The sequence below is a fragment of the Lepidochelys kempii genome, chromosome 6 (assembly GCF_965140265.1).
Source record: "Lepidochelys kempii isolate rLepKem1 chromosome 6, rLepKem1.hap2, whole genome shotgun sequence".
Lineage (NCBI taxonomy): Eukaryota > Metazoa > Chordata > Testudines > Cheloniidae > Lepidochelys > Lepidochelys kempii.
Window position 1 is genome coordinate 111,876,355 of NC_133261.1, and position 26,133 is coordinate 111,902,487.

At 40.0% G+C, this 26,133-nt stretch overlaps 1 protein-coding gene and 1 long non-coding RNA gene across 5 annotated transcripts in view; one reads left to right on the top strand and one right to left on the bottom strand.

Annotated features, from left to right (window-relative positions):
• Positions 1 to 12,714, top strand: part of PPP2R5C (protein phosphatase 2 regulatory subunit B'gamma) — a 191,974-nt gene extending 179,260 nt beyond the window's left edge. The window contains exon 16 of one of the 4 annotated variants that reach the window (XM_073349665.1): positions 7,878 to 12,704. In XM_073349665.1, the coding sequence (XP_073205766.1) occupies positions 7,878 to 8,009 (132 nt within the window). In that variant the 3' untranslated portion in view covers positions 8,010 to 12,704. Of the gene's footprint in view, positions 1 to 7,877 lie in introns of all 4 variants that reach the window. The other 3 variants (XM_073349666.1, XM_073349667.1, XM_073349668.1) reach the window with 3 other exon arrangements.
• Positions 12,015 to 25,202, bottom strand: LOC140913376 (uncharacterized). Its single transcript, XR_012159567.1, has 2 exons — positions 21,008 to 25,202; positions 12,015 to 12,398 (listed from the first exon to the last, which is right to left on the bottom strand). It is a non-coding gene; the product is annotated as an uncharacterized lncRNA (long non-coding RNA).
• Positions 25,203 to 26,133: the final 931 nt, after the last annotated feature.

Below are 26,133 nucleotides of genomic sequence, written 5' to 3' on the forward strand. Positions count from 1 at the left end.
CTGGAAAGTAGGGTGGGCAACAGAGCTGGAGAGGGGTGGGTAATGGTAGCTGCTTTTATGCTTCTCCCCTGCCCCCTTTTAAGTACAGGCTGTGGGGGGTTGCAGACAAAGTTGCCAGGCAAGTGAAGATGGTCAGTTTGCTACAGAAGACACTTCTCGATCTGACAAAGCTCCTATGGCTTACCAGAGGGGAGGCTTGATCTGATTAATCTTACCACGTCTGCCAACTTGAACTATTGCTATTGACCTTTAACATGTCTGAGAATAGTTGCAGTGTGGCATGGAGGCAGTTAAGTTGACAGGTTGCCAAGCTTTTTTGAGAACCAGCGAAGCAGTCAGATCGATAGGACCAGTGAGCCGTGGAGAGAAGATGAAGGCTGGGGAGTGAGTCTGGGTGTAAAACAGAACTGCACAAAGCTCCAGTGACTTGTTCACTGTAACTTTTTCCATGTTGGACAAGTCAAATAACTTCTGGCATTTTTCTCCACAAATTACCCTCTTTGCCATTTCAGTAGGCCAAAGCACTGTGAAAAATATGCTTGTGACTTTTGGAACTGTTATAGGAGGCTGAAAAAGTGGAAATTTCTATGGAAATTGGAAAGAGGAATAATTTTAAAATAATTCTACCAAGAAAGCATTGAAGAGTGTTAAAAGTGCCTAGAGAAATAAAGTTGGTTGTCCTTTGAACCATTTGAGAGTGATTTCTCAGATTGTTCATGTTTAAGGAATTCAAACCCTGCTGAACACTCATCACAACCGGAACAGCTGGGCTGTTAAAAGTGACTTGATAACATATTGTTCCTTGAACAAATGGGAAGAAAAGTCTAACATGTTTGTTTGGTATTTGCTGGTTTTACAGGATAAGTATCAGAAATCCTTTGTATTAATTTCTCTATTTGAACTGGATTCCAACAATTCAAGACAAACCAAGACCAGAAAGGCTTGCAGGTTCAAAATTTTTGCATCATGAAAAGCAACTGAGAAAAGAAATTAAATACAGTAATTATTTTGACTCAGGAGGTCTGTTGCACATTATGCAGAGATACTCAACTGACTATTACAATACATAGAAACTACGTTAAATAAAGTCAAAATTAATGTTCAGTTGAGTTCTTTTGTGTATTTAGATTTGCATACAGTCAAGACTATCAAAGAAAGGTATTCATTAGTTAGTGTCGGAACAGCTTTCTTAAAGAGGGCTTACAGAATTTTTTTTTTAATTAGTAAAATATCAAAGTTTATCACTGGGAGACACTAACTAGACAAGGAAGCTATAGAAGTGAAAATGTGAAAAGTAATCACTGATGTGGAATGATTCACTCAATTATTTAATTTTCATTCCTTATGTGTAAAGGCCAGTAAAGCAAAAAAAGATTAAAACGGTTAACGTGAAGCATTTTCTTTTCTAGCTCTGAACTCTGGTGGTGTAGAATGCATTTTTAGTTATTTATTCAAAGCCTAGGACAACTTTCATTTGGGTGTTTTGTTTTTGTTTTTTCCTGTTATGCTCAGAGAAAAAAACAGACCTCCCCACTTTCAGAACTAAATGCAAACTCATAGTTTTCAATTTACACTTACACTCCCTCTCTCTAAAATATACCCCCTCGTTCTAACACACAAAAAATCCTGTAAACTCATCTAGCTATTTCTCCTGCAGGATAGGAAGGAAGGAAAATTTGTTTATCTGTTTAAATATTTGAGACAAACTCCTACTATGGTGATGGGGGCTATATATGTACTCCAAAGATCTCATGATGGAAGGCAACCTCGTTGGGAATTATTTTCTGACTGACAGAGTAGCAGCATCATTCTTCACATTTGGAAGTTCAAGACAGTCTGTGATAGTAGAGTATTTGATCTATTGAAATAGAGAGAGATGTGTGTGTGGCAATTGAGAGATCTGTTCAGTGACTTTCTTATGGGATGTGAAGGTGACAAAAGTCTTAAGACATCTAAACAGGCTTCTAGAGAGTGCTGGGGAGCAGTCTGTGGTTATGGTACATATTAGTACCAGTAACCTAGGGAGGTCTTGGAAGCTAAATTTAGATTGCTAAGAAGAAAGCTTTAGGTCCAGAGCTTCTGTGATAGCTTTCTCTGAAATGCTTCCATTTCCATGTCTGAAGCCAGGGGAACTTCAATGTCTCAATATATGAATTACTCCTGGGGGGCATTCTGCGGGACTGCGTGCCCGAAGGCAACAGCTACCCCACCCCCCCACCCTGATTTCCTGCTTTTCCCTGCAGAAAAAGGCAGGGAAGCCCCGCATTTGGGGGGGGGGGTGTTGAGACCATGTACAGTTTTGGGGTGGAGGCGAAGCATGGAGGGGCACATGGAGTTACGTGCCACTGTCCGTGTTCCCCCCCCCCCCCCCGCCCCCGTCAGTTCTGCAAATGCAGATCTACCCAGCTCGGAGGCTGCCTCGGGCTCCACTGACTCAGTTGTGCTCTCCTTTTGTGTGCTGGGAGTCTTCCTATTTTCTGTGGAACAGTGAGTGCCCGCCATGGGGGCTCGGTAAGGGAGGTGGGGGGAAGAGGCAGTGGGGAAGGAAGGGGGTAGAAATGGGCAGGGGACAGGGAATGTGGGAGTGATGGGAGGGGAATGGAGAAGAAAAGGGGATAGGGGAATCACTGTGGAAAGCGGGAGCCTGGCATGTGGCATCTCCTCGGCAGCAGCTGGGGCTCCCCTGTTAAGCAGGCCCATCATGACAAGCCCTATTCCCCACCCCACTGAGCCCCAACTAGCTGCACCTGGACCCCCACTCCATCAAGGCCCGCCCCATCTCCCCACACCCAGACCCCCCCGCTGAGCTCAACCACCATTACCTGGATCCCCTGCAGAGTCCCATTGCCCCTGCACCCGGAACCCCTCAACGAGCCCCTGTGCATTCAGATCTTCCACTGAGCTGCCTGCACCCTGATTGTCCCACACAGAAACCTCTCACCCCACACCTGGATCCCCCCATACTTGGATCCTGCTGGGCTGAGCCTGCCCAGCCACAGCTGGTGCACCTGGTACAGAGGAGCAGGGCCCTGGGCTGTTTCTGGGGCAGGCCCAGCCCTTGCACTGTGTCAGGTGCAGCCTCACTGCCGAGTCCCTGTACTGGGGGAGGTGGGAGCTTCAGGGTGATCTCCCACCTCAGTGCAGTCAGTAGCTTGTGGTCCTCACTGCCATGCTGGAGCCACATTTATTTACTGACCAATAAAATTTGGAGCATTTTAAAATATTGTGCGCAAAATTTTTTGGCACAGAAGTCCCTCTGGACTAATGGATAAAACAAGGATTTAAAGAGGAGATTTTCAGGCACTGGGGCACATTGAATGCCTATTAAAAAAGGCCAGGGGAGTGGAGGGAGATGGGCTCCAACTTAACTAAAGTAGAACCAGATCTCTGGCACACAAAATGAATAAAGTTTGGGAGAACTGTTTAAACTAAGAGCTGAGGGAAAGCTGACAGGTGCCACAGAGCACTGCAGTCTAACAGACATCTGTTAGGAATATCAGTAATACAAATGTATCTCTGTATCTACCAAAGGTTAGGGCAGAGAGAACAATCAACCTAGAGCAGGGACAGGTTGAGATCACAGAGATAAATTCTGTTAGATCAACAAGGGGTCAAACTAAGGATTTTAATAAAAAATAGGCATATGATCAATAATTACTATAAATGCCTATATACAACTGCAAGAAGCTTAAAAGCAAAATACATGAAATAGAATGCCTGGCAGTAGAAAAGGGCCTTAACATAAAATGCCTACTGGAAACATGGTGGAATAACAGAAAATTAATAGGAAACTGTCATACCTGATTAACCTGATTTATATTTCTTACATAGTTTATAAAGGGGTGGGGAAGTAGTATTATAGCCAAAAGACCCACAGAATTTGGGGATAGATTTGGTTTTGAGGGAACTGCATTGTAGTATCTGTATGGATACAAATCCCAAATCTTAAGAGTACAAATATTTTAGTAGGGTTATATTGCCAGCCTCCAGATCAGAAAAAGCAATATAGGATGTAGAATGTGATGAGACCAGAAGCAACAAGGTCTAATAAAGGGTAATAATTGGGGGACTTCAAATACTCGTATATAAACTGGTGGGTCCCTTTGGGCTAGTAACTGTACAAATACATGGTATGAGATGGTCCTTGTCTTGAAGAGATTAGAGTCTAAATAAACTTTAAACAAACAGCAAGTTCTAGAGCTCAGAAGAGGAGAAACGGTACTCAACTTAGACCTAAGTAATTCATAAGAGTTGGTTCAAAAGTAAGTATATGCATAAAACATTAAGTTGTAGTGTTCAAAATATCTCATTGTTTTATTATTTGTATTAATGTAGTGCCTAGTAGCCCTAATCTTAGACCAAGAGCCCACTGTGTTAAACACTGTACAAAAACAATCAAAGGACAGTCCCTGTTCCCAAAGAGCAATATAATTTAAGTGTAGCATCCTTGGGAAAGGAAAAATAGTGGGAGAAGAACTGTAATCCCATAGATGTAATACCTATACCACCAATGTCGCATGGTGACATTTAACTTTAGAAAAATGGTTAAAAAATAAAAGTAGTCAAAAGGTCCCTAACCTCAAAAAAAAACAAAAAACAAAAAAAACCACAGTAACAGGCTCAGGGTGCATGCATACTCTTAAACAGAATGAGGAGCAGGATGGCAAGAAGTAAACCAGCATGGCTAAGGTTCATGAGATTATTTGAGCTAAATAGGTGACCTTCAAAAAGCAGAAATCAACCCCTAATGAAGCCAATAGAAAGGAATATGAACTATGGCAGGAAATATGTGAGAAGGAAATTAGGACAGTATTATATCAGAAGCAGAAAGCCTGCAAGAGAATCAATGGGTCTGCTGGCTGATCAGCAGGTAAAGGAAGCAATTAAGCATAAAGATGTTTCAGAGAAACTAAATTTCTTTGCATCAGACTTCACCACAGTGGATGTTTTTCAGTAATAAAGGTGAGATACAATGAAAGACTGAGATGTCAAAAGAAGAGGTACTGAAACAAATTTATAAATTATAAAGCAAGTCACTAGGACAAGATGGTATAGGTCTAGGAGTTCAGAAGAAACTTTAAGAATGAAGTACTGCTTACGGTATTATATAGTCTCATTAAAACCAGATACCATGCCAGAGGATTAGGGGGCAGCAAATATGCTTGTTTAAAAAAGGTGATGAGTCACTCAGGGAATTTATAGTCCAGTAAGCCTTTCTTCCATATCTGATAAATTGGTTGAAATAATTAAAAACCAAATTACAAAACATCTAAATGATCATAATTAGATCTATTATAATTTAATTTTATTTACTATTTGTATTTTTGTAGCGCCTAGGAAGCCTAGTCATGAACCAGGACCCCATTGTGCTAAGTGCTGTACAAACACAGAAAAAAACCACAATCCCTGTCCCAAAGAGTTTACAATCTTAAATATAAAACAAGAGACAGCAGATAGATGTGGACAGGGGAGTACAAGGAGACCCTATTGCTCAGTGTGACAAGCTGCAGTATCAGCAAACCAGCAACTTAACTGTTAAGATTTTCATGAGTATCATGGCAAAGGAGACTTGTAAGGAGAGATTTCAAAGGGAAAACAATAAAATGGCTTTGCAGATGTTCACATGGAGCTCTTCACAAGCATGAAGGTCAACATGGGAGAAAGCATGAAGGTGCTTATTTAAAAATGTAATAAGTGGGCAATGAAGGCTGGCATCATGGACCAATTGGAGATAGGTGTTGACCTGTCAATAGTGAATCCATGATGGTAGTTAGGATTGGGATAAGCTGTGAAAAGCCTTGAAAGTGAAAACAAATTGCTTATGTTTGATGTGATAGAGAGTGGGGGAGCTAGTGTAGAGATGCAAAGAGAGGAAAGTTTTATATTTGCAGCAGCATTCTGAATGGATATAAGTAGGGCAAGGTTGCATTTGTCAAGACCAGAGAAAAGGATGTTGCTGTAATTGAGACATGAAATGATGAGAGTCTGGAAGACAGTTTTAGCTGTGTGGATGGATAGGAAAGGCCGTGTCTTAGAGATGTTCTGCAGAAAGAATCTGCAAGATTTAGATGTAGCTTGGATGTGAAAACCTAAAGAGAGGTCCAAGTCAAAGGTGATGCCTAGATTATGGGCTTGAATGACAGGCAGAATGATAGCGATGTCCACAGTGGTAGAGAAAAGAGCTAGGAGTGTGGGTCTGTGGGGGAAAGAGGTAAAGGAGACGAGCAAGGGAGGGAATAAGTGAATGCAAAGAAAATCAGGACATATGGGTTTATTAAGTCAAATGGAAGAGTAGAGAGGGAAGAGCAGATGAGAAAATCTGTGTCTGTGAGAAAGGAGAGAGTTGTAAGAGGGAAAGGGGGAAGAGCAAGCAAGATGAGGGAGGGGGAAAGGTCACTTATTTTGTCAATTTTCTCTTGGAAGAAATTGGTGAGATCCTATGAGGAGACAGCGGTGGGGGAGGAGGAATGGGAATGTTTGAGGAGTGAGTCAACGGTGGCAAAAAAGTGGCTGGGATTACAGACATGGGTTTCAGTTAATTTAGAGAAGTAGGTTTTTAGCTAGGAAAGTGGTAGAACTGAATGAAAAGAAAAACTTATAGTGGAGGAAGGCAGCCTGGTAACAGGGTTTCCACCAGAAAGACTCCACAGCATGGTAGCAGGAGAGGAGGAAGTGGATGTTGGGTTGGAGAGTTGGGTTCTGCAAATGAAATCATGGTCTACTAATCTATTAGAATACTTTGAACAAGCCAGTACAGTAGTCGATGAACAAGACCTAGTTAACGTAATTTATTTTGGTTTTCAAAAAGCCTTTAACAAAGTACCTAGCAAGAAACTATTGAGAAAACTAAGTAGTTTGGGAGGCAAAGTACTGCCATGGATCAGAAACTCTGAGACGAAAAAACTACAGAGTAGGAATAAATGGTCAATTTTCATCAAGACAAAAGGTGCCTGAGGCTCTGGGCTAGGTCTGGTGGTGATCATTAGATTTGTTAATTTGGGGGAAAAGGGTGAGCAGTGACTGTGAGGTGGCAAAATTTGCAGATAGCAGTTGTTTGAGTTAAGTAAGACTGGGAGAAGCTTCAGCACAGACTAACTTAGGTGAATGGGCAACACAGTGGCAGGTGTAATTCAGTGTTGACAAATGTAAAGTGCACATAGGAAGGAATAATTTTAACTATTCTCATACCTTACTGGATTCTGGTTAGCTGTAACAACTTGAGAAGAATACAGCATTTTTGAGGACAGCTGAATGAAGACCTCTGTTCAATATGCTACAGTGATCAAAAAAGCAAACAAAATATTAAGGTGCATAAGGAATGGAATAGAGAATATTTTATAATGCTGTTCTATAAATCAAAGATATTCCCTTATCTGAAATACTGTATTCAGCTCTGTCACCCATTCTTTAAAAGGACATGTCAGAATTAGCAAAGGTTCAGAAATGTGCGATGAAAATGATTAGAGGTGTGGAAAAACTCCCCTGAAGAAAGATTGGGACTGTTTACCTTAGGGAGAAGACATAAGGATATACAAAATAACAAATGGTATGGAGAAGGTAGATCAGCAACTGCATCATATAGAAGCAAAGACAATAATTTGGGGGAATAAGATTTTACTAATAAAGCTAAAAATGTTTTGGATGGACTTGTTATAAAGCAATATTTGATCTTCTCTTTTTGCTTAACAAAATAGTCTTGACTGAAAACAATGTGTGGATAGTTGGGGTAGGAAGGAAATATGGCAAACATTTGCAACGCAAATTTTAACCCTCTTCCTAAAGTACATGTACATAGGAACATGAGCAAAGATTCTTGAATATTAGTTTGTGTTTGGCAAATAACTTTTTTGGCCAACTGTTTTGCATTTTGATTTCAGGCACAGAGAGATCAGAAAAGAGATCGTCCTCTTATGCGACGCAAGTCAGAACTGCCTCAGGATATTTACACCATGAAAGCCTTGGAATCCCATTGCAGAGCTGATGAGCTAATATCACACGATGGGCATTAGACTATTACAGTGAAATATTATTTTGGAGGAAAACTTTTTTCTGGACTCAGTTCTACAGTAGAGAACTTACTTTTTTGTGCCATACCAATCAGTTACACAAAAGTCAAAGCTTTCTTCAACCCAGTTCTGAAGGCAATAACTTAATACAGTATGCAGCTCAAGATTAGTAGTTCAAACAATGGTAAATTACTTGATTCCATATGCAGAACCATGGGTTGACTAGTATTAGATGGCCACGTTTTTCTGGCGGTGTTGTCATAGTACCAGTTAGTTGGTAAAATGAATAGTTTTATAGTAGTACTTGAGAATAATATTCTGTAAGTTACTTCCACCAAAACTGAAGTCATTTGAATGACTAATAGTTGGTACTATGATAACACTGTTTTCAAAAGCAAAATTCTTTCGGATTTAACTATTACATGTTTTTCTAAGACTTCAACTTTGAAATTGTTTCCACATTACTATTGTCTTGTAATATACCAGCAGTTTTGAAAATATACAGTTCTTTACTTTCCTATTATAAAACACAGCTTACAAAATGGTAACTTCATGACAATCCTCAATCACGGTTGCTTTCTAAAAGTTCTGTAAATTGTTTCTTTACTTAGGATAAAGACATATATATACCATGTCCTAGTACTTTACGTGTATTTAAAGCCATATTTTCCAGTCTTTAGTATGTAATACAGCACCAGTATTCCAAAAGTCAACTGGTAGAAGAATTTGTTTCCAAAAATGAAAATTTATCTACCTTGACTGGGAATAAATTGAATATAAAAATATTTATATTTTTATTTTCATTCCTTGTTTTCAGTTTAGTAAAACACTGTTTTTCCCTTATCTGAGCTTTTAATACTCAGCATTTTTTCTTGGGCTCTAAGAGTTCAATATTCTGTGGCAGATATCATGATGTCATTTAAGTTGCATTAGTCTTCTCAGACAGACAAACATTGTTGCCTTTCAGTGAAACACAACACCGATAGCTTGTATTATAAAGTAAAAACAGGTAAAAGATGTGAGTTTAAGAGCTGATAAATCAACAGTGACCGTAGTTTTACGTGAATATATTTTTTTGTGTTGTAAAGAGCACATATATTACAAATACACCTCACAAGTAAAATGAAAATGCATCTGAGTTGCTGATGATCTTCAAATGCTGCTATATTTTCCACAAGATTACTTGCATGTAGTGAGCTTTTTGTTGTAGATGGAAAAGCACGGGCGGAAAATCTCTTTCAACATATAGTGCTTTGTCTTCAATATTTGATTTCTCTCAGGGTGGCCAGTATTTTGACTTACTTATCCTGCTTAAGAGCTGTTTGAGATGTGTTCTGCTATTCTAAATGGGTGACTAGTTTCTTTTGTTTCTGGCAGTGACATAATATAACTTTAATGTTTAATGTCTTGATGCATAAAAAGATAAAAATGTGGCTTCTTTAAAAATAGTTTGTTTTATTTTTTCAAAAAGAGGTCTCCTGCATCCATAAAAATATTGTGCAAAGCAGACATTCATAACAACATTGTGCAGATGTCTGCTGGTTAGAGTGAAAATACAATTTCCAATCTTTATTACATTGTCTATTGGAAAAAGTCATTTTAGTGGGTGGGAATTATTGCTCAAACAAACAAACAAAATCACCTAAATTGAAAGACCACCTGAAGCTTCAAGTGGAAAAGTCCACTGTGTGTGAAAACGCTTCCTGTTAAACTTGAAAGAGAATATGCTTTACCATTATGATAAACTATATTGAAACCGTTTAAAGATGCCTTCTCCTTTTGAGGGAAAAAGGGTGCTTTTTTAATTGTATAAAGCAATGTCTATGTATTTTGATATACCATTGTTTGAACTTCCATCTTTAGCTGGTAAATTATCAAATAATTTGATTTTGGGTGTTCAATATGTTTGTGCAAGAGGTTTCTGGAAAGAAGTACTCTTATTTTACCCTAGGAAAAAAACTTGTATATCAGTGTTTGATTGTGTAACGCTCAATGTATAAGAACATCTTTTACTGTCTAGATTTTATTTCTGTTCTTTACTGAAGATAGACATTCACCAAAAAAGGGGGGGAAATACAATTTTTCTGTAATTAAAGTTTGTCAGAAATTCACATTTGAGGTTTTGGGCCATAGAACATTTACTTAGACAGTATTCCAAAAATTATCAGCACTGATTGTTTGGCTTGTTTGTTACCACCATTTATATATTTTGTATAGTCATGTACTAAACTACTCAAACTACTACATCCAAAATAAAAAGTAAAAATAAAGTAGAATTTTGGTGGCTGTTCTTCTTCATAAAGTTCTTTGACACCTTTCCATGTTCTCCAAAATTACATCTGTACATCAGGAATGTCAAAAGTAATATTACAAGTGTCTTTTTAGTGTGGCTTTAGTATGGCTTTATTTTAATATTGTACATACATTGTACTTTGTTTTATGGTAATAAGTAATAAAAATGTAGACTTCATATTTTGTACAGAATGGTCCTATGTACAGAATAAAAAGTTCCTAGAAACAGCAAAAATAGGTAAGTGGCACAATTATTTTTCATTAGACAATATCTGTAACTTTGTTTTAGTAAAATGTTAAGTTCAAATGTACCTTCATATTTTTTAACATTTTGTAATTCAGATTTTGTTCTGACATTGTTTATTAAGAACAACCTTCATACACCTGCCATTTATTTGCTCTTTTATCTAATTTTAAAATTCTAAAAATGGTGTATAATATGGACTAAATAAAGAACATGTGAATTTTACTTGCTGATCATGAAACTAAATTTAGCACAGAACCTTCTGGTAAATGTGCAGATTACCACTGGCTTAAAAATCATCCACAACTTTGAGACAATAGCACATAAGTTAAAGAATAAAATTGCAGTTCAGTGTTGGTGCCTTTTTGAAAGTTACAAGTAAATTTATGGTAAATCTTAGAAATAAATCAGCATCATGTTATGTGAGTTATTCTCTACCATAAATAACCTTAATTTTTAGTGCAGGTATCAAGTACTGCATTAAACACACACAATAATTTGAAGAATCCCTCAAACCATCCTACAAATACCAAAAAAACCCACCTCTTATACCACATTATCTTCCCTATAAAAACTTGAAATACATATCTGTTGGAAGGATTTCCAGCAAAGCAGCAGGAGCAAAATTAAGGATTTCCAGTAAGACAGAAAAGAGAGGACAGTATCAGATGGTGCAAATAGATGGTGCAAATACTTTTTTTTTTTTAATCTAGATTTTTCTTCCAGTTTACAAATTATAGTTCTTGGATCATCAGAGGATCTTCAGTATTTTATAAACACTCTCAATATCCTGTGTGGCACAGTAACCCCTCACTTAACGTCCTAGTTGTTATGTTCTTGAAAAATGTAATGTTAAGTGCATCCAATTTCCCTATAAGAATTAATGTAAATGGTGGGGGTTAGGTTCCACTGACATTTTTTTTGCCAGACAAAAGGACATTATATACATATACAGTATATGTTTTTAAAATAATTTTAAACAAACAGTTTAATACTGTACTCACCAATGACTGTGAAGTTTGGTTGAGGCAGGGGCATAGTAGGGTCTGGGCGCGGGGGCTTTCCCCATTCCACCAGCCTGGCTGGAACCTGCACCTCCACCCCGTTCCCCGGCAGGAACACCGGGGCAGGTGGAACAGGGCAAGGCCCCGCACCCCAACCCTGCTCCCCAGCTGGAATGCCCAGCGGAGTGGCGTAAGCCCCTGCGCCCCAACACAGTCCCTGGCAGGAGCACCAGGCGGGGGAAGCCAAACAGCGTTATAAGGGAACATTGCAGGACTTTAAAAGAGTATGTTTACTAATAGGTCAGCGACCTAATAACGAAACTATGTTAACTGGGATGATAACTAAGGAGTTACTGTACTGTGTACGATAAACCCATGGAAAATTAAAAAACTAGTTAAAAGAATGCTTTTATAGTAACAGATTAACACACTCTCCAGGCATCCTCCGATCACATTTTTACAGTCATAGTAAACAAAAACTGGAAATAACCAGAACTTTGGAACTATTTCCAAAAGCATCAACATACATAGTGTCCCTGGACCAAGATGCAAATAAGACCAAACATTGCCAGTATAAAAAATTGATTATTTCAGCCAAATATCTGGGGAGGGAGGTATGCATTTGCTTTTTACACAAGTCTCCATTTTTAGTAAGAATAGGATGAATATCTGATTTGGATTGGGTACATTTAGTATATTTGTGAATTATTGAAGATCACTTGGATAATGCCTTTAATTTTCAAGTACATAGAACAGAATGACATTTCTTAATTAGCTATCATATCACAGCATCTGGACTCTTGTTACTTTTCACTGCTGAGTCAGGTAGAGGTCTCGAGTTGCAATGTAACTCTAGGGTAAAAAAAAGATTGCTAAATGTTGTATATATACACACAATACATTTGCATACACAATTAGGTATTTTTGTGCATAGGTGGTTATTTCTAAAGTTAATGTATTGTGGTTTGTTTTTTCATTGTCTAATATATTTGAAAATATGCAAGTATTTTGTATTGGAGGAAGGAACTTAGTGTTGCAGGGTGAGGTTTTGTTTGAGCTGGGCTCAAATACTTGATCGCCCATATCTTGCTATTAAAAATAAATTCTGGTTTCTTCACTTATAATGAATGGAAGAATTCATTTAACATATACCTGTAAAACATTTTCCATTAGTGAATTAGGGATGTCAAGCGATTAAAAAAAATAAATCATGTATATTCGTGCTGTTAATAATAAAATACCATTTATTTAAATATTTTTGGATATTTTCTACATTTTCAATTATTTCAATTATAATACAGACTACAAAGGGTTCAGTGCTCACTTTACATTTATTTTTTATTACAAATATTTGCACTGTATAAAAGAAACAAAAGAAATACACCTCTACCCTGATATAACGCGGTCCTTGGGAACTGAAATCTTACCATCGTATAGGTGAGATCGTGTTATATCGGGTTAGGGAGAGGAATAGCTCCCTGCCCCAGCTCACCTCCATTCTGCCTCCGCCTCCTCCCCTGAGCATGCTGCCGCTGCTCTGCTTCTCTCCCTCCAAGGCTTGCCGCGAATCAGCTGTTTGGCGCGGCAAGCCTGGGAGGGAAGGGGGAGAAGCGGAGCGGTAGCGCGCTCGTGGGAGGAGGCGGAGGTTGAGCGGAGGTGAGCTGGGGTGGGGGAGGCGCAGAGGAACCGCTTGTGGTAACACAAATTCGGATATAACAAGGTAAAGCAGCCCCACTCCCCAGAGTGCTGCTTTACCATGTTATAGCTGATTTAGCGTTATATCGGACTGCGTTATGTCGGGGTAGAGGTGTAGTATTTTTCAGTTCACCTAATGCAAATACTATAATGCAATTTCTTTATAATGAAAGCTGAACTTACAAATGTAGAATTATGTACAAAAAAAACTGCATTCAGACAAAGTAAAACTTTACATCCTACAAGTCCGCTCAGTCCTACTTCTCGTTCAGCCAATCGCTCAGACAAACAAGTTTGTTTACATTTGCAGCAGATAATGCTGCCCGCTTCTTGTTTACAATGTCACCTGAAAGTGAGAACAGGTGTTCGCATGGCACTGTTGTAGCCGGCATCACAAGATATTTACATGCCAGATGCGGTAAAGATTCATATGTCCCTTCATACTTCAACCACCATTCCAGGGAACATGTGTCCATGCTGATGATGGGTTCTGCTTATTAATGATTCAAAGCAGTCCGGACCACCACATGTTCATTTTCATCATCTGAGTCAGATGCCACAGCAGATGGTTGATTTTCTTTTTTGGTGTTTCGGATTCTGTAGTTTCTGCATGGAGTGTTGCTCTTTTAAGACTTCTGAAAGCATACTCCACACCTCGACCCTCTCAGATTTTGGAAGGCACTTCAGGTTCATAAATCTTGGGTCCAGTGCTGTAGCTATCTTTAGAAATCTCACACTGGTACCTTCTTTGCATTTTGTCTCATCTGCAGTGAAAGGTTCTTAAAACAAACAACGTATGCTGAGTCATCATCCAAGACTGCTATAAAATGAAATACATGGCAGAATATGGGTAAAACACAAAGCAGGGGAGACATACAATTCTCCCCCAAGGAGTTCAGTCACAAATTTAATTAATGTATTTTTTTAATGAGCATCATCAGCATGGAAGCATGTCTTCTGGAATGGTGGCTGAAGCACTGAAGTTTAGCATATCTGGCACATAATACCTTGCAATGCCAGCTACAAAAGTGCTCACTTTCAGGTGACTTTGCAAATAAGAAGCGGGCAGCAGCATATCCCATAAATGTAAACAAACTTGTTTATCTTAGTGATTGCCTGAACAAGAAGTAGGATTGAGTCGACTTGTAGGCTCTAAAGTTTTACATTGTTTGGTTTTTGAGTACACTTGTGTAACAAAAAATCTACATTTGTAAGTTGCGCTTTCACAATAAAGAGATTGTACTACAGAACTTGTATGAGGTGAATTAAAAATACATTTCTTTTGTTTATAGTTTTTACAGAGCAAATATTTGTAATAAAAAAGTAGGCACTGTACATCGTGTTGTAATTGAAATCAATATATTTGAAAATGTAGAAAAATCTAAAAATATGTAAAACTTCAGCTGGTCTTCTATGTAACAGTGCACTTAAAACTGCAATTAATCAGAATTATTTTTATCACGATTAATTTTTTTTAATCGGGTGAATTAACTGCAATTAATTGGCAGTCCTAAATATAATATAATATGCTGAGTTCTATTTTTCATTCTAATTCCCCTTACCCTCTCATTTGGTTTCATTTTAGTTATTAAAATATTTTCTCAAAATAATCTTAGCTTGAAGGTGCCTTTTTAAATTTCAGCTCCATTTTCCATGTATTTTTTTTTCTTGTTTGCCTTGTTAAATGTAAATCACCATCACTACCTAAGTTAATGCAGGCCATAAAGTATGCACATAGTGGAACAAGCCAAATTTAATATTGCAGAGGACATCTCACCTTTTGGAATTTTGACTGCCTGCACTCCTGAGCCCTGCCCCGCTCCTACACCCAAACCCCTGCCCCAGCCCTGAGCCCCTTGCACATCCCAAACCTCTCATCCCCGGCTCCGTTGGGTCGTCGGCATCATCAATTTTCTTCAACTGGGTTGCCAGAAAAAAAGTTTGAAAACCACTGGTTTAGTGAAACTAATATATTGCACAGTACAGTACCATCTACTGCTCCCAGGCAGTCCTGATAAGGCTCAAACTGCTAGTCTCCTGCCACTAACTGGGGAGCTTCCAGAGCCTTTCCCTGCAGCAGGTGGTAGGAAGGGAAATGGTTCTATGCGTGGGGATGGATGGGTTTTATGGACTTGGAAGATTTGAGGAGGGCTTGGCAGCTGGCAGGAGCAGAACGGGTGAGGATTCAAAGCTGAGGGAATAGATCTGACCTGATAAGTAGGAAGAAGTACATACAAGTTCCTCGGTACTGTACAAGGCTAAGCGTCTGCATCTGTCGGGGCCCACCTTGGAGTGCTCAAAATCTTAGCTACCATCTAATTCTACAAACAAGCAGACTGTTATGTTAGTAGCGCCACTCCATATGGTACCACAAGAATTTAGGTTCTTGAAAGATTTATCTGTAGCAGATGAACCAGAGTCTCCACTGCTTATAGGGATCGAGCACCTCTCAGTATTGAGACCCACTTGGTCACTGGACTTCCATCCCTGGTACAGCCCAATTCACCACCATTTTCAGCTAGGGCTTCTCCACAGGATGAGGAGGAGAACAGGGACCTCCCTTCAGTCTTTTCAATCAGTGCCGGGCTCTCCTACCCATAAATGCAGGAACCTATTTTTTGATATCCACAGAGTGAAAGAGAGGGGAATTTGGGGGAAGACATCACAGGTGGTGGAAACAACCTTGGATACTACTTCCGCGCCTGTATGGTCCTCCACAATGGCCACACTGGGCTATCTGGACTAATCAAGACTTTTATTAAGAATATTACCAAGTGATGATATTTCTAATGATGAAAGATATGTAGGATCAACCTCCACTGTCTCTTTATTTTAAATTTTATGGTCAGATTCACCGGTACAAAGCAGGCCAAGTATACTGGCCTGTTAAACTGGATTTACAGCTGCTTTGTTACCCCACAACAACACAAAACAATAAATGTCTTCTGTCCTCCATGTTCCCTTTTACATTTCCCACCCCAAAATTCCACCTCATTCCTGCTCAGGCAGAACCCAGTTCCTGCATTCCTCTGCATTCACACAAATACTATCCTCCACCCTCCTGTTGAATAGACCTGGTGCAACAGGTAGGTTCTGGGAATAAATTTTTAAGATTAAGGGTCGTAATCAATGTGCAGGGGAGAGGAGAAGTAGCTTTCTACCTGCAACTCCTTTTTCACCTTCTTTCCCCCATGCTACCCCAGTTATTTTGACTGCCAGCTGCTATTGCATTTAACTCCACCCAGCATAACACTGGGGTTCACATTCTAGTCATTGCTTTATTGTGGTATGAAATGCTGTTTATTTCAGTTAATCTAATTCTGAATATTCTGCCTTCTAAAACTATCCTTCTGAAGATTTCACAAAGGTTTCTAAAGGCTTACTTACTCTCAAATTAATTGAGCTCCAAATAGTTCTCTTACTGTTTGTCATCAACTGACATTCAAGCTTGTAATAGAAATCACTTAAATCAGTCATCGCCCTTATTAATATTGGCTTTCCATTTCAGTTAGCTGTAGCTCTAAACACTTTTATCAAAGGGCTTTTAATCTGCATACTATATAAAGGCTAACACCATGGGTAAAAAAGTAAAAAAAACAAAACAAACCCCACAACCTACATCAACATTCCTCAGTGAGTATCTTCCAAGACTATGAAGGAATTCAGTCTAGGTTGCATTTGGGCAAACATGAAACAAAGCATAGTGTAGGATTTGCTTGAACTGAAAGAAACCACACCTCTTAAGAAAATCCTAGGGGAAACTAAAAGATAACCAGTTTTTGAAAGATGGATCCAAGGAGACCCAGACATGAAAAGATTTATATGCTAGGTCACTTTTGCTGTTTCATCAACTACATGTCTGGTATTCAAAGGCTTTCTATTGACAGTTAAGGTGATGTGTGCAGAAGTTATCATGTAAAATGCCACAACACATACTTGGCATCCAACACAGAGTTTCATTCATGTTCAGAGTCCAAAATGAATCCTCTCACATATACTTTTGCTAGAATACAGTTTAGTAAACACTATCTACAATCCATTATATTAAGGCTTGAAATAATGTAACTTCTAAGAATTTTGATTAACGCTATTAATCTCCAAGTATTTTTCTTATCAACTTAATTTGTTGTATGAAGCATCAAACACCTTTAACTGCAGTTATTTTTTTAGAAATGTAATGACAGAAGTTCAAAAATATTAACATTTCATAACGTAGCTGATTTATATCATACTGTATACTTCTCCAAGAAAAATTTAAGAGCATAATAGATATTTCTGTAAGTTGTAACTACTTGTTGCGTGTAATATACAATAATAATCCTCTTTGTATTGCAGGTGAAATTGGACGAAGGGAAATTTTCAAAAACAAGTCTCATTTTCAAAAGTGATTTAGGCACTTAAATCATTTAGCTATTTTTGAAAATGTTATCCTTAGGCTACCTAATCACTGAGGCACTTCTGAAAACTTTAGCCCCAACTACTAGTCTAATGGAGCTGTTTCATATCAGTATTCAAAGAATGACAGGTGAATGCTTCCTACCTGAATAAGGGGAACCATATTTTGGGCCCTCCTCCCTACACCTCAGCTGATAACTAAGTTATCGCCATTACAAACACGCCAGGAAAGAACCAATCCCCTTAATCATAGAATATCAGGGTTGGAAAGGACCTCAGGAGGTCATCTAGTCCAACCCCCTACTCAAAGCAGGACCAATCCCCAATTAAATCATCCCAGCCAGGGCTTTGTCAAGCCTGACCTTAAAAACTTCAAAGGAAGGAGATTCCACCACCTCCCTAGGTAATGCCTTCCAGTGCTTCACCACCCTCCTAGTGAAAAAGTCTTTCGTAATATCCAACCTAAACCTCCCCCACTGCAACTTGAGACCATTACTCCTTGTTCTGTCATCAGCTACCACTGAGAACAGTCTAGATCCATCCTCTTTGGAACCCCCTGTCATAAATATAAAGGGAAGGGTAAACCCCTTTGAAATCCCTCCTGGCCAGGGGAAAGCTCCTCTCACCTGTAAAGGGTTAAGAAGCTAAAGGTAACCTTGCTGGCACCTGACCAAAATGACCAATGAGGAGACAAGATACTTTCAAAAGCTGGGAGGAGGGAGAGAAACAGGGTCTGTCTGTCTATATGCTGGTTTCTGCTGGGGATAGACCAGGAATGGAGTCTTAGAACTTTTAGTAAGTAATCTAGCTAGATATGTGTTAGATTATGATTTCTTTAAATGGCTGAGAAAAGAATTATGCTGAATAGAATAACTATTTCTGTCTGTGTATCTTTTTTGTAACTTAAGGTTTTGCCTAGAGGGGTTCTCTGTGTTTTTGAATCTAACTACCCTGTAAGATATCTACCATCCTGATTTTACAGGGGGGATTTCTTTATTTCTACTTACTTCTATTTTTATTAAAAGTCTTCTTGTAAGAAAACTGAATGCTTTTTCATTGTTCTCAGATCCAAGGGTTTGGGTCTGTGGTCACCTATGCAAATTGGTGAGGCTTTTTATCCAACATTTCCCAGGAAAGTGGGGGGGGTGCAAGTGTTGGGAGGATTGTTCATTGTTAAGATCCAAGGGTCTGGGTCTGTAGTCACCTAGGCAAATTGGTGAGGCTTTTTACCAAACCTTGTCCAGGAAGTGGGGTGCAAGGTTTTGGGAAGTATTTTGGGGGGAAAGACGCGTCCAAACAGCTCTTCCCCAGTAACCAGTATTAGTTTGGTGGTGGTAGCGGCCAATCCAAGGACAAAGGGTGGAATATTTTGTACCTTGGGGAAGTTTTGACCTAAGCTGGTAAAGATAAGCTTAGGAGGTTTTTCATGCAGGTCCCCACATCTGTACCCTAGAGTTCAGAGTGGGGGAGGAACCTTGACACCCCCTTTCAGGTAGTTGAAAGCAGCTATCAAATCCCCCCTCATTCTTCTCTTCCGCAGACTAAACAATCCCAGTTCCCTCAGCCTCTCCTCATAAGTCATGTGTTCCAGTCCCCTAATCATTTTTGTTGCCCTCGGCTGGAAGTTTTCCAATTTTTCCACATCCTTGTGGTGTGGGGCCCAAAACTGGACACACTACTCCAAATGAGGCCTCACCAATGTCGAATAGAGGGGAAAGATCACGTCCCTCGATCTGTTGGCAATGCCCCTACGTACACATCCCAAAATGCCATTGGTGGTCTTGGCAACAAGGGCACACTGTTGACTCATATCCAGCTTCTCGTCCACTGTAACACCTAGGTCCTTTTCTGCAGAACTGCTGCCGAGCCATTCGGTCCCTAGTCTGTAGCGGTGCATGGGATTCTTCTGTCCTAAGTGCAGGACTCTACACTTGTCCTTGTTGAACCTCATCAGATTTCTTTTGGCCCAATCCTCTAATTTGTCTAGGTCCCTCTGTATCCTGTCCTTACCCTCCAGGTATCTACCTCTCCTCCCAGTTTAGTGTCATCTGCAAACTTGCTGAGGGTGCAATCCATACCATCCTCCAGATCATTTATGAAGTTACTGAACAAAACCAGCCCGAGGACCGACCCTTGGGGCACTCCACTTGATAGCGGCTGCCAACTAGACATGGAGCCATTAATCACTACCCATTGAGCCCGACAATCTAGCCAACTTTCTTTCCACCTTATAGTCTATTCATCCAGCTCATACTTCTTTAACTTGCTGGCAAGAATAATGTGGGAGACCGTATCAAAAGCTTTGCTAAAGTTAAGGAACAACACGTTCACCGCTTTCACCTCATCCACAGGGCCACTGGATGTGAGATTAGCATGCTGAGGGAAGTAGAAGTTAAATAATTTCTGAGTAGATTCAATAAAGACAAACTCTTCTTTTTTTGGCTTTTGGGTGGAGAAAAATTTAGTTACTAGTATTTGCTTGTTTAAATCTAATAATTCAAAGCCTAAATAAGCACATCTGTGCCACTCTAAACACACCTGTTGTGAGTGGTGTTCAGATTCTCATCTTTACAGGTAAATGTTGTATAACATAGTAGAGCCCTGCAGTGAGACTGGGATCCTGCAAGTCCTGCTGCGAGATTTTAAAAAGTCCTATGCAGGACTCTATAACAGCACTAGCTATCTTGCCTTCCGGACAGCTGGTTTCAACAACCTACTGCAATTCTTATGTGAGAAAGGTTACTTAACTTATCTTGAGTTAAGAATCCCCCCTTTTTTTCCAGTGAAGACAAGGCAACTTGAGGGGGTATATTTATAGGAACATCAAGTGTACTTTTATTCAAATTGGGTTTTAGTGGTAGAAGCTCTATCCATGAAATAGCCACACACAGCTCAGGGCTTAGGAAAAGGCTTCTCATTTAACATGGATGCCTATCTCCAGCCTCAAAGAGACTATTCAAAGTGTTTAAAAAGTACAAGTAGAGAAAACTTATGACTTTTTGCCTTTAATACCATTTCCAATCATTCAATTTCTGTCAGCAAAGGACTTCCATTTGGGATTTGTACTGAACAATGTTTACATATCTGCCAATATCTGAATTTCTTATTTCCTATCTTTCGCTCCTGCTTTTTCTTCCTTCCTCCCTGCTTTTTTGTCTCTCTTCCCCTTCTCTCCTGCCCTCAATGTTATAGAATTGAATAATTACATGTCTCTTTGAATGCTTTGAAAACCCTCAGTGAGAAGCTGATACAACAAAAAGTGCCTCTGCAGAGGAATTGGACAATTAAATGCTTGGAGAAGATGGCTCAAGAGCTATAACTGAACAATGGATGTCAAATTAGAACTAGTAAAATCAACATATTACACACACCCTTGTTTTCAGCTAAACACATTGAAGGTTAATACAATAATCTGATCCGTGCAGGTGGACTGTTGTGCCTATGTAGAGACCCACTGTCTTTATGGGCAGGAGGAGCAGCAAACCGTGGGACCCAGTCAAGTGGGAGACAGGAGCAGCCCAGGCACCCACAGAATACAGCCAGGTAGAGCAGAGGCAGGGATAAAACCAGAGAGCAGAGCTGGTGTGGGGAGCCCACCAGTAAGGAAGCCCACCAGCAGCCCACCTGTAAGGAAGAAAAGCTATTCTGTTAAAATGTGATGGCAAAACATGACCTGTGAGCCTGGGGCTGGAAAGGAAAAACCAGTGCAAGGAGGTGGACGTGGAGCATGAGATATATGGGGAGATGTGAAGTGAGTCACATCATTTTAAGCATTTAAATAATACTCAGCGATGTTAATATGTAGATAGGGGCTAGGAACATAAATAAGCATTAGAGCTGGTTAAAAAAAATCAAAAATTTGTAATTTCAATAAAACTTCATCAGAATTGTGAATTTTGGCATTTTCATTTTATTATGAAAATTACATCCCGGTTTTCAATCAGCAAAACATGAACTGTACAAAAACACCAAACCCCACCACCATGTATTCCTGAGCCTGCAGCTATATGGTCTGTATCTGAATGTGGCCTTTTCTGGACAAGAACATTTGAGACACTCAATTTTTTTTCTTTTAAATCAGAGCCAGAATTTTTTCCAAAACGGTTGAGTAAGCTATTCTTTGACACCAGTCCTGCTTAAAACATAGCAGTATGAAAAGACTGCAGCATAAAAATGGCAGAGATGTTAAAACCAATTTAAAATGTCAGTCCCAATTCTCCCAATACAGGATACGACTGACTCATTTAAGTCAACTACAGTTACTTGATCTTGTGCTTATTCTGAAAAGGCTCAACACATGCTACACAACAAAGACTAGACACATCTCAAATCTATCCTGAGAGCTTCCAGAAAACCCGACATTACAACTGTAACTCAGTGTTGATTACTTTACTTGGACTACCTGCATGAGTAAGCTGAGTAAAGTTAGCAGGGGAGAGCACACACAATGCATACCATTTCATTTCACCACCAGTGGCAGGAAAGGATTTGCTTGATTTTTCAGGCAGGGCTATTTCTTTATGAAGGGGAATTCACATCTAAATTTTTCAAAGCAACAAATGATTTGAAGTGGTTTTAAGACTAATTGTGATGGGAGAACAAAATTAGATCTGTACTGGCTTTACAAAACTCTTATTTTAAGAGCACAGAATGATACAGGGCTGTATTTTCCTTTGCATAGGAACAACATTGTTATACCCATAGGGCTTAGGACTATTTTCATTATGTTGAAGGAAAAGTACAAGAACTGCCATACTTTGCAACACAACATATTCTTTAGTGATGCAAAAAATAATCCATATCCAAAAAATGATTGGTGCAGAGAGAAGAAAATTTGGCAAAAACTGCAGAAAATTATTCTGATTTCTGCCAGAAAAGCAATTCCTAAAAAAAGAAATTTATATTTTTAAAACAAAACATTGTGAAGGTATCTCACGGATAATATGAATTTGTTTAATTTCAGGGACATCATACAGAAATTCAGCAAAATCTCTTACCTAGTTCTATTGATGCTTTCACTCAAAATATTTCAATTATTTCTGTAATACTATAAGCATGCATAGAGATTTACAGACACAAAAAGGCACATACCCTGCACCCAAGGTATTTAAGGGCTTCCAGAGTATGTCTTAAATACAGAGATGGCACAAGAGAGAACAAGTAAAAGGTCGGGTTAAGAGAGGATCTGAGTATTGCAAAATTATCTGCTGAGTCAGTAAGGAAAGCATATAGATATTTTCATTCTACAACACACTGCCATGGGCAGTAGCTGTTAAATCAATAATTGTTGTCTTGGTCATAGTTTGGATTCCACTCTGCAACTACCAACCACAAAGGAAGCCTTAAAGAGGCACTATCAGCTTAATCATATGTGCAAACAAACATTTACATAGCACACCTTTAATTATTACAAAGGGAAAAAAGTTTTAAAAGCTAATTTACTTAGCACTATTTCTCCTCTGTACTCTCAGCATTTCCCTCAGCTGGAATAATGAAAATAATTTAAGTGTTTTCACTGTCATTCATAGTCACTTTCGGGTTCTTGTAGTGCCAAAGTTTGGGTTTCAGATACTGTATAAGGATGTCATGTTTATAAAAACAGCTGCAGTAAAATAGTATTCTATATTTCACAGTCCCAAAGCACCACCTGTAGTTTCTTAATGCATGTTTATTAAACAAAAAATAGGAGATCAAGATCTCCATCTAGCCAGTTTCCAGTGTACTCTGTCGCTCTGATTTAGTTCTCTCCTCTCTGCAGTGCCTTTTGCAGATTAACTTAATATAAGTGCAAGCTAGAATGTTAGTTGCAACAACATTTTATAATAAAAAAATATAATTAAACTTTTCTGTTTCTAGTAGGTAGCTGATGTTCCAGTTAATACAGCATTTCACACATTTTTCAAAGCTGAACATCCTTTCAGAAAAATGAGACGGTCCCTACAGCTCCACCATGTGGTGTTAAAGCTTTACACATCTCTATTTATACATCTTCCATCATGACAGGTTTCAGAGTAGCAGGCGTGTTAGTCTGTATCTGCAAAAAGAACAGGAGTACTTGTGGCACCTTGGAGACTAACAAATTTATTAGAGCATAAGCTTTCATGGGCTACAGCCCATTTCATCGGATGCATAGAATGGAACATATAGTAAGAAGATATATACATACAGAGAACGAGGAAGTTGCCTTCACACCTTCTTCACCATCCCCTCTCCACTTTGGGAGATGCTTGTGTAGATCTTTGTAACATGAAATGTCCCCTCCTTTGTGTTTTGATAAGCAGTGAACTTAATAATTGTTAGCAATGTTGACATCTGGATTAGCAGCACTCATTATTATGAATGGGGCAGGTCCAACCTCAAAACTATTCTTCTACAAACTCAGGCAGACATTGCTGTATCAGCTACGCTCCCCTCACATTTTAAAGGTTTTCCTCACAACCATGGCAGCTAGAGACTTTTTCAGAAAATAACGTGAGATTCTGGAAAATAAGGCTATGTCTACACTAGAGACCTTATAACCACGTAGCTGTAGCTACGCTCCTGTAAGATCTCTCATGTAGCTGCTCTATGCGGACAGGAGAAGGCTCTTCCATCAACATAATTAAACAACACCCAACGAGCAGCGACAGCCATGTCACTGGGAGAAGCTCTCTGGCCATCATAATGTGCTGAGGAGGATGTTTTTTCACACCCCCGAGCAACATAAGTTTTCCTGACATAAGTGGTAGTGTTGACATGACCTAATTCAGAGATTGCCTGGTGGGGGATATACCACACACTTTGAAAAACTGTCAGTCCATGTGCATGGGGTTTTTTTAAGATTAATTTTTTTTTCTATAATATATACTCTAGTTCAAACAGAAATTATTTTTTGGGAAGTTCTATGGTCTGTGTTATACAGGAGATCAGACTAGATAATCAGTGTGATCCTTTCTGGCTTTACAATCTATGAATTGTTGAATAAAAGAGAATTAACTCTTGAGGTGTTGGACTCATTAAATTGTGCAAAGCCTATATCTAACAAAAGTGTTGTTTATTTAAATGGCCCAGTTAAAAACACAATTAGGACTAATCTGATGAGTGTAAAGTACATGTGGGAGTTCTAAACTGCGGTGTGGGACCAGGATGTGGATCTTACCATCTGATTGACTTGTACCTGCAGACTCCTATGCTGATGCAGATTACTGGAGTGGGGTCCAAGTCAGCCCACATCATGTCATTTAATTTGGTCATTAGCCTAGCTCTTTTCTAATCTAGTGAATATTCAGTATTTGTCATTTTTATATATTCATTTTATAAATTCTATTTTTACTGTCCCCTAATTTGGCTTTTTTTTTTTTTTTACATACGAAATTTTTTAACTGTTTTTTCCCCCCTCTCTGGAACAATTACATAAAGGGCCGTTCTGCCCTGTTACATCAGCATAAGGGAGAGTGGAATTTAGCCCAACCTGCCATGTGCTGCAATAGGATCAGAAGGGCTGTACCTTTTTACCCACATGATACCCCGCTGAAGTCAATGGTCACAAGGTTCGCCCACATGGGCCTGATGGCAGGATGACTCCCCCCCCCCCCCCCCACTCGTGATTACCCTGGCAACTGCAGGTTACAGCGGCTTGGTTACTACTGTCAAGATCAAATAAAACTATAAACCTTAAAATGTAAACGGCAAGAGTTCCCATTCAAATCAGCAAGAACGGGCAGAGCCCCCCAGCCTTACAAGACCCCCCCTCCCCCATCAGCTCGGCTGCAAATTCGAGTCTCCCGCCCACGATTAGGACCGGAATGAAAAAGGTGGCATTGCACTCGCGTGTTTTTCAGAAACATGCTACTTGCCTTAGGTGAGCAGGCGCACAGGCTGCGGCCAGGAGAGGTCTGCTCCATGCCTGGGGGTTCAGTCCCAGCCGCCACGCACAGTCCTGCGAACATCTGCCGTGCGGGCGCGCTTGGGAGTTACCGGGGCTCCCGGCACGTGCTCCCCTTCGCGCCCCCCACGGCCCGCGGCTGCCCAGCCATGCCCAGGGAGCCTGGCGCCCGGCCGCGGCTGGGAGGCTCTGTGACCGGGGCTGGTGCAGGGCAGACAGCAATAATAACACACACCGACCGAGACTGCAGTCACCCGGGGCGGGGGGGGCTGCTTGGCCCGTCCTTTGACTTTTCTGAAGCAGAAACACCGCACTGGCCTGAGCAATGATCCCCTGCCCCTCCCCCGCTGCAGCGTCTGAGGAAACGCTTTCTAACGCAGTCGCGGGGCGAACGGCGGAGCCTGGAGCTTCGAGTCATTCCTCCCGCTAGCCGCGCGACCGGCCTTGCCCCCGTCCCGCCCAGTGAACTTCAGCTCCCAGGCTGCCCTTGTGAAGGCCGGATCTGTCCCGGTGCATTATGGAACTTATAGTTTTCCCTCTTGACGTCGCGACGAGCGAGCGGGACGGTAGGAACTACATTCCCCAGCATGCATGTGGTCCGCACCGTCGCGGATCTGCCTGCCCAAGGCAAAG